We start from the raw sequence: 10,000 nt of genomic DNA, 5'->3' as shown, positions 1-10,000 counted from the left end.
GATCTTTGATACATTGTGCCATTGTATTCATGTTTATGTTTTTTTCTGTAAATGTATTTTGTTTATTAATAAATGTTCACATAGAATAAAAAATATATAGGGGGTGGTAGGAGAAGAAAATATTCAAATAGCTCCGGGGAGAACCTTGAGTTTTCCCTGAGGTACGTTTATTGTCTTCTCTGAGGATGAGGGTCCCCAGTCCAGCTATAGAGGTGGTACTTCCCTATATATTTACATATATATATATATATATATATATATATATATATATATATATATATATATATATATATATATATATATATATATATATATATATATATATATATGGCACAATGAGTGTCAGTCATGTTTGATGTAGGTAAGTGAAGGGTAACTAGTCCCTTAGATCAAGTGGCCTTCCTTGAAGGGTCGTCAGGAGAGAGAGTATCAAGGGTCGGGTTCGGGTCTTGCCTGAGACAACTCAAAAAATCGTGAAGAAAAAGCAATACACATAATTTAATGTCGAGGACGAAAGAGATTTATTTTCAAGAACATTTGTTTATTATATATATATATATATATTTGATTTTCTGACGTTATTTATTAGTAATAAAAATGATACACTTTTTGCCGTCTCGGAACTAATTTTTCTTTTCTGATTGTAATATTTATGGCTTCACAAACACAAGAGAAGATGTTTTTTTCTCTCCAATTTCGCCTCGTTTGTCTTTCTTGCTTAGTAACTACATTCCGATTGTTCTGGGTTACGAGAAGTCGCTGTCGTTATCTGTGTCGTTGTCGGTATTGGTGGGAGGGGGGAGGGGGAGAAAGAATACGTCCGAGGGTACGTATGAACCGCCAGTAGGTACGTACAAGCACACGGAAGTACAGATTTCTGGTTTAGTTTTTTTTCTGATCTTGGTTTATCTTCCTCTACAGGATATATGTAAGCAGGAGCGCCGCCCATGATACAGTCTCCAGGTCTTCCCCGCATACACGGGAGGAGCCGCACTCGACGTGTCCCCAACACCCTCACCACCAAACGTTTCTCCAATCCCCGGAGAGGCACCAACACCCTCGCCTTCAGGAGTCAACCTGATATGACCCTAGTGGGGGTCAGGTCAGTGCTCTCCCCTCGACCTTGCTCGGCCCCACAGTCGACCTTGCCCAACAAGAACACTTCAGCGCCATCTGATCATGCTTATGGTAGCTTGCAATCGTCGGAGAAGTCATTCAACGAAATGGATGATTTCAGTGACCAGTCAGATGTTACCAACGTTTCGGCCAGCCAATCGAACACGAGTTACGGCTCATTCAGCCAGTCTAGAGACTCGGATAATAACGTTAACGAACAATCACAGGACGAAAATGAAAACTCTGTAGACACGGCGATCGATATTAGCGATAATTTATTTTCAACGCATGTGTCCGTGGAGGAAGAAGAGTGCTCACCTCCCCACAGACTGGTAACTCAAAGTTCCAAAGACTCGGCTTTCGGTTCCAGCACAGATGGGATGAACAAAGACGTTGCGGACGACAATTCCGTCCAGGCTCTCCCGCTGGACACACCCCGGGAGCCCCTCGAAGAACCAGAGGATCTCGGGAACGACTCTGACACCGGGAGTGAGACGAGTGAACGAATCTCTCCAGATCTTCACCGCAACAGCGATGAAGGTGACAGAGAGAAGCAAGAATCAACGATAATTCCGAGTAAACTTGGTGCGGATGACGCTCTTTCTGCTAGCAAGAAGGAAGAGGCTACTTCAAGAATGGCCGCAACTCCTCCCAGAGGCTCTCCGGTTCTCCAAGAAACCGGTGGTACATTGACTACCACCACCAGCGAATCTCCCGGCCAAAAACATAACCCTACTATAATTCCACCGACCATCGTGACCTCTGACCTGACCAAAGGTGACCCAGTGACGGGGAGTTGCAGGTCAGTGGTTAACCTACAAGAAGTGATTGACCTGCGGGTGGTAGAGGCACAACGGTCAGGTCACCTCGATTTGTCCAATTTAGGCTTGCCTTTCTTTCCCTCAGCTGTGCTTCTGGCTGATGGCTCCATGATTCACGTGAGTGTTTATCTCTGTCATGTTTATGTGGCTCATTTTCATGTTGCACAAGAATGATACACAATACCGACAAGATGAAAATTAGACACATGTGCAACATCTGGGTATCTTTATTGTAATAATTCTCACTGTTGCTAAATATTACAATAAATATACCCAGATATCTGATATGTGTCTAATTTTCATTTCCATGTTAATGTGACCTGTTTTTATGTTATAAATTATTATCATCTGTTGTCAAAATTAGAGCCCTGAGTGTCACATGACACTGCTATCATTGACACTATTGACACTTGGTGTCATCCTTGTGGGGCATTGCCCAAATGTTTATTAGAGATGTAAACACAAATAGTTGATGCGTTAAATAGTATATGGAAATTAAAGTGATGTTAACTTTCTCAGAAACATAAAATATTATAAATTTTAGTCATATTAACTCTTTGATTTACATTTTCTGAAAAAAAAAATGCCTGAAATATTAAGTGAAAAATACCAAATTTACTTTGCAAAAACTATAAAAAATGAAGAAAATATATATATAAATTTTACGAATATTACCGTTATTTTGAGAGCTTATGAATATTTCCATATTATATATAGATATTTAATGCATCCAGAGCAATGACTTGAACTTGCCTAGCATGGGCCAGTAGGCCTTCTACAGTGCTCCATTTTTCTTATGCTCTTAAACGTGCATTGATGTTGAAGAAGGCTCTTGAACAAAGGCAATGGAGCTCCCCAATCTAATATCGAACCCCATTGCCTCCCATTCCCTAGACGATGCATGACCCCCCCTCCTCCCCAACGATTTTATCGCTTCCTCAACAACAGATTCGAAAAAATAATTTCCGAAAAACAACAGACAATGAAAAAAAAAAAGACTAACGAAATAATTATACATCTCCACTTGCACTTTTGTTTCGCTCAAGACAGCGGATTTTCGTTGGTGAGCGGAAGGCAGCTGCATAATTATATATAATGGTAACACCTGTAAGTTGATGATCCAGTCTGGGAAAATATTAATATCAAAAATAAAGTTGATGACCCAAGTATCGCCTCAGAATTAATAAGACGTTATTATATCTAAATCACTAAGACACTTTACATAATATATTTTCTATTCTTATTCTTCCGCATATATATATATATATATATATATATATATATATATATATATATATATATATATATATATATATATATATATATATATATATATATTATATATATATATATATATATATATATATATATTTATATATATTTATAGTAGGTGAGACAGCAACATTATCTAATTAATTAATTAACGACTCATGAGATCCATCAAGGTATAACAATAAATGATTTCAAGCTGAGCCCGGCCATTATCTGACCTGATACCAGGTCTGGTTACCAGTTCTCCCTCCCTCCCTCCTCTGCTCCCTCCCTCCCTCCTCTGCTCCCTCCCTCCCTCCTCTGCTCCCTCCCTCCCTCCTCTGCTCCCTCCCTCCCTCCTCTGCTCCCTCCCTCCCCTCTGCTCCCTCCCTCCCTCCTCTGCTCCCTCCCTCCCTCCTCTGCTCCCTCCCTCCCTCCTCTGCTCCCTCCCTCCCTCCTCTGCTCCCTCCCTCCCTCCTCTGCTCCCTCCCTCCCTCCTCTGCTCCCTCCCTCCCTCCTCTGCTCCCTCCCTCCCTCCTCTGCTACCTCCCTCCCTCCTCTGCTCCCTCCCTCCCTCCTCTGCTCCCTCCCGCCCTCCTCTGCTCCCTCCCTCCCTCCTCTGCTCCCTCCCTCCCTCCTCTGCTCCCTCCCTCCCTCCTCTGCTCCCTCCCTCCCTCCTCTGCTCCCTCCCTCCCTCCTCTGCTCCCTCCCTCCCTCCTCTGCTCCCTCCCTCCCTCCTCTGCTCCCTCCCTCCCTCCTCTGGTACCTCCCTCCCTCCTCTGCTCCCTCCCTCCCTCCTCTTCTCCCTCCCTCCCTCCTGTGCTCCCTCCCTCCCTCCTCTGCTCCCTCCCTCCCTCCTCTGCTCCCTCCCTCCCTCCTCTGCTCCCTCCCTCCCTCCTCTGCTCCCTCCCTCCCTCCTCTGCTCCCTCCCTCCCTCCCACCTTCCCTCCTTCTCACTAATCATCTACCAAATCAATTTTTCAAATGTTTATCCTTCCAATCCTAGTAAAACTCTAACCACATCAGTAGTTCATCCAGGGATTGGATTCTTATCTTCTAATCCCTTCTCTACCAATCAAAATAAAAAAGAATATGAGCAGTAGGCTTATTTCAATACTTTTTTTTTTGTCTCTCATATAACGTAATGCTTATCTTTATGTTGCAAAGTAAGCATAGTGTAAAAAAAAAATAGTGATATCACCTGTTTACTGTGATAGCTCGAGGCCTTTCGTGTTGCAGTCAACACTTTCTCGGGAGCTTGAAATGTTGCAGAGGGAATAGAGAGAGTTCAGGTAGGTGCCTTCATGGAAGCAGTTGCTATTGGAAAAGATGCTCCCATAGTTGCATCTGCCCGGAGTCTCTGTTACCTCTGCAACATTGCAAATTCCTGAGAAAGTGTTGGCTGAAGCACGAAGGGCCTAGAGCTATCATTTAACTCCCCCATTGTGGGTGTTATGCATCTTTTAACATTGCAATATATATATATATATATATATATATATATATATATATATATATATATATATATATATATATATATATATATAAATGCATCAGACACATGACCTGCTTCAGGTTGTCAGGTCGAGAAAATTTATTGCGCGAAATTTCCTGGATTAGGGACGGTGTTGATCGCGTAAAAAGCAGCCAATTGGGGATCAAGGGAGAAATTTAGTTCATGAAAGGTGTGTGGTGATTGGTCGAGAAGATTTCAGTCAATGAAAGGTGTGTGGTGATTGGTCGAGAAGATTTCAGTCTGTGAAAGGTGTGTGGGGCGCTTATTGGTCCTGATGAAATTGGTCTATGAAATTCGTACGGGAAATACAGGGATTTAGAATTTTTTTGAAATGAGAGAGATGTGTGGTTGCAGGAGTCGAGACTCAGCTCCTGGCCCCTGTGTGTGTGTGTGTGTGTGTGTGTACTCACCTAATTGTGGTTGCAGGGGTCGATTCATAGCTCCTGGCCCCGCCTCTTCACTGGTCGCTACTAGGTCCTCTGTCTCCCTGCTCCATGAGATTTATCATACCTCTTCTTGAAGCTATGTATGGATCCTGTCTCCACTACATCACTTTCTAGACTGTTCCATTTCCTGACAACTCTATGACTGAAGAAATACTTTCTAGCATCCCTCTGACTCAATTGAGTTTTCAGCTTGCTATTGTGACCCCTTGTTGCTGTGTCCCATCTCTGGAACATCCTGTCTCTGTCCACCTTGTCGATTCCTTTCAGTATATAATATGTTGTTATCATGTACCCCCTGTGTCCCCTGTCCTCCAGTGTAGTTAGGTCGATTTCCCTTAACCTTTCTTCGTAGGACATTCCCCTTAACTCTGGGACTAATCTTGTTGCAAACCTTTGCACTTTTGTGCGTGTGTGTGTGTGTGAATGAGAGAGAGACAGATCGACCTTCTTTCAGATAATAACAGCCAGAGTATCACCCTCCTTAGTCAACATGAGTATCTTCTGAATCATCAGCACCGGTCCATTAGTACCCACCTGCATCACCAGCACCGGTCCATCACTCAGTACCCACCTGCATCACCAGCACCGGTCCATCACTCAGTACCCACCTGCATCACCAGCACCGGTCCATCACTCAGTACCCACCTGCATCACCAGCACCGGTCCATCACTCAGTACCCACCTGCATCACCAGCAGCTCAGACCTGCATCACCAGCACCGGTCATCACTCAGTCCTTAGTCAACATGAGTATCGGTCCATCACTCAGTAATCATCAGCACCGGTCCATCACTCAGTACCCACCTGCATCACCAGCACCGGTCCATCACTCAGTACCCACCTGCATCACCAGCACCGGTCCATCACTCAGTACCCACCTGCATCACCAGCACCGGTCCATCACTCAGTACCTAACTATGTTGCCAGCTCAGCCTTGGATCAGCTAGCACCTCCTTGAAACCCTCTTCTAAGTACCAACTTAACTGCGCGGGACACTCATGTGATGACACACAGTCAGTCAAAACCCCTGGTTTTGACTGACTGTGTTACACACCTGCTGCTGCTTCCTTCGCCCTAGTAGGTTAGGTTAGTGTCTACATTACATTGTCATTGAATTCATTAGTTTAAAAGGTAAGAGGATCAGATATTTTTCTTTTCTAAGCGATGCTTAGAGTAATTGTTTGTGAATTCTAAGGACCGCTGTAACGTGATGTTGACAGATCACTCACAAACTACAATCATTACTACTACTACTACTGCTGCTGCTGCTGCTGCTACAACTACTATTACTACCACTACTATTACTACCACTACTACTGCCACTCCTGCTAGACGTTAGGTGTTCAATACACCTTCCAGAGAACCTGCTGAGTCGTTCTGGCACTCTAACTGCGGCCTGAGTGCCAGGAATGGCTCAGTCGGAGTTGAAAGAATCACAGTGCCCTTGTCATAGGGCTGCCCCCGCCATAGGGCTATAAACTGTACTTCACTGAACTACAGAAGGCTCACCGTGCCTTTGTAATACGGCTACACCTGTCATGGGGCTGTAAAAGGTACTCCACAGGACACAGACGGCTCGTCACGCACTTGCCACGGTTCAGCCCACACTCGTTCTCAGTTTTTTTTCCTCCTGACAGTGAGTTTTTCGCTTCGGGTTTATCTCAATAGTAAAAATTTCTTTCATTCTGTGTAGACAGTAAATTATCTTTACATTTGTTTTAAGTATATCTTTATTATAAAAGACGTTTCACACCTGATGCAGCTATACACAGAGCGAAACGTTGAGAAGATTGAAGGTTTCCTTTGTGGTATACTGGCGTTGGCAGCACCCATCATCAGCACAGTATTGTAGACGAGACAACAAAGTATAATAATAATAATAATAATAATAATAATAATAATAATAATAATAATAATAATAATAATAATAATAATAATAACGGTATTAATATTTTTTATAGGTACATGATATAACTTATACAGACCATAGCTGACATCAATGACCCTACACCAGTCGACTAACACCCAGGTACCTACTTACTGCTAAGTGAACAGGGACAGCGGGTGTCTTAACACGCCTCCAATATTTCCAACCGTACCGGGGATGGAACTAAAAACCCGGGTGTGAGCTGAGTGCGCTACCAACCGAGCTACCATCATTATCGTGGCTTCACTTAAAAGTCCTCATTATCCAACCTGTAATTTATTTAATGCCTTGGCTATATTTTCTTAGATTTATTATCCTAAGGTTAGTCTCTCTGATATTGTTATTTCTTGTCAGTTAACCTGTTTTTGCATGGGCATGAAAAGTCTGTCTGTGCTAGTTTTGGCGCATTTTTTGCGCATTGAAGGAGTTGGAATCTGTCTCTCTGAGTTGGAATCTGTCTCTCTGATGATCAAGTATTATTGTGCTTATTGCCATTGTTTATAGCGGTGTTTACCTTTGAACTTTCAATATTTTTCACAGATAATGAGTGGTTGTTTGCTATGGTTGCTGTGAGAATGAGGATGAGATACGGTCGTATAAGAACTGTACCTTGTTATAGATTATTGACAAATGGGCAGAATAAGATTTTATGAAGCTCATTGAGACACATGGCTACCTGGAGTATGTCTGGGGAGTGTTATGGGGGTTAGCCCCTACACCTACGAGGCCCAGTCCGTGACCAGGCCTCGCTGTGGCTCAGCTCCTGATCAACCCGGTTGGTCAGGTATTGAATTTAGATGTCTGTCCAGCTCCCTCTTGAAGACAACCAGGGGTCTTGAAGACATTCAGGGGTCTTGAAGGCAACCAGGGGTCTTGAAAACAACCAGGGGTCTTGAAGACAGATAGGGGTCTTGTAGATAACCAGCGGTCTTGAAGAAAATCAAGGGGTCTTGAAGACAACCAGAGGTCTATTGGTAATCCCCTTTAAATACAGTTTTGCTCTGTCTACATGATGTAAGAGCAGTACCTTCTTGTATATCACAGACAGAGATAGACAGAGTAAGGCTTCGCTTCAGCGAGACGCGGCTCTCACTAAGAGACACGTTACGTCAAATCTCCTTTAGTCTTCCTGTGACTGATCTTTGACACAAGAGTTTGCTTACTATCTCTCATACACCTTGTGGTGCTCAGCTTTAAAAAAAAATGGATGGTGTCTCTTCTGCTACCACTTCCTATGCTCTGTTATACAGGATGTTTCACTCGTAGGAGGCCCTGAGTTATAACGTAGGAGGCCCTGAGTTGGTGCTCCAGTAGTTGCAACCTTCTTGCTTGTACATTATGTCTGTACTAAACTACAACTCGGGGCCTCCAATGAACGAAGCATTCTGCAGATCTGGCCATCCAGCTGACTAAGTTGACCTGTTGTAGCATTTTATATGCAATTAAGGTCAGATTCTTGGTTTAAACTCATGTGCGCCGGACTTTATGGCTTTCAATAAAACTGGCTAAGTTGTCTTAACAAGACACTATCAAACACTTTTATGGTCTGTGATGTTACAGTGACTAGCAAGGTTTCAGGGGCTCTCAGGACCCTCGCCTGGGATTAGCCAAGTTTCAGGAGCTCTCAGGCCCTCACCTGGGAATAGAAAGGTTTCAGGGGGCTCTCAGGACCCTCACCTGGGACTAGCCAAGTTTCAGGGGCTCTCAGGACCCTCACCTGGGACTAGCCAGGTTTCAGGGGCTCTCAGAGACCTCACTTGAGACTAGCCAGGTTTCAGGGGCTTACAAAGCTCTCACCTGGAACTAGCCAGGTTTCATAACACCCTCACAAGAGCACACCTCAAAATAAAACAAACAGAACACCCTCACAATAGAACACCCACACAACAGAACACCATCACAACAGAACACCCTCACAACAGAACACCTCACAACAGAACAAAAACGAATCACCTCGCCTCCTAAAAGCAACTTTTTCAACTCATCATGGTAATACACACAGACACAAAAACCTCAGCTAACTAGCGACTCACCCTGGTGCACCCCACACCGTAATCACCTCTTACGGCGCCTGTACCATTACACAGTCAAGCCGGGTGAGCCAGACTCATCCATCCGGTCAACGAGCAGTCGGTGTAATTGGCCAGTTCGACATGCAATCCTGCCACTGCCATGAGATTGTTATCGCCATAAGAACTCGAAAAACTTTTCTTCTTTTGGGTCGGGGCTCTGACGTTCTCGAAATTTTTTTGTTATTGTTAAAGATGGACATTAGATATTGTCGAGAGGTGAGGGAGACAGAACGAATAATGGAAGAAAGAATTACAGAGAGGAAGAGGACAAAGAATTAAAACAATGATTATACATAGCATATATATATATATATATATATATATATATATATATATATATATATATATATATATATATATATATATATATATATATATATATACATATATATATATATATATATATATATATATATATATATATATATATATATATATATATATATACATATATATATATATATATATATATATATATATATATATATATATATATATATATATATATATATATATATATATATATATATATATATATATATATATATATATATATATATATATATATATATATATATATATATATATATATATATATATATATATATATAAGCCTCTGTCAAACAGAAATATATGAAATAAAACTCTCTCTCTCTCTCTCTCTCTCTCTCTCTCTTACACCCATAACTTCAACTTTTCCATCACGGGAAAGCGTGTCTGTCCTTATAGATAATATTCCCCTTTAATTTCTCCATCACATAACCCGTTATTAGTGGTTAGTGAGATGGTGGAGTAGAGGAGAGAGAGAGAGAGAGGGAGAGAGGAAGGAAGAGAATAGAAAGGGAAAGGAAG

General features: G+C 42.3%; 1 protein-coding gene across 2 annotated transcripts in view; it reads left to right on the top strand.

The window, feature by feature from the left end:
* The window catches only part of LOC128692652 (uncharacterized), a 140,351-nt gene that overhangs the window by 72,980 nt on the left and 57,371 nt on the right, over window positions 1-10,000 (top strand). For both annotated transcript variants that reach the window (XM_070089922.1, XM_070089923.1), the window contains exon 2: window positions 922-2,054. In XM_070089922.1, the coding sequence (XP_069946023.1) occupies window positions 948-2,054 (1,107 nt within the window). In that variant the 5' untranslated portion in view covers window positions 922-947. The remainder of the gene's footprint in view (window positions 1-921; window positions 2,055-10,000) is intronic.

Source organism: Cherax quadricarinatus, chromosome 30 (genome assembly GCF_038502225.1).
Source record: "Cherax quadricarinatus isolate ZL_2023a chromosome 30, ASM3850222v1, whole genome shotgun sequence".
Taxonomy (NCBI): domain Eukaryota; kingdom Metazoa; phylum Arthropoda; class Malacostraca; order Decapoda; family Parastacidae; genus Cherax; species Cherax quadricarinatus.
This window is presented reverse-complemented; position numbering and strand designations above follow the sequence as displayed.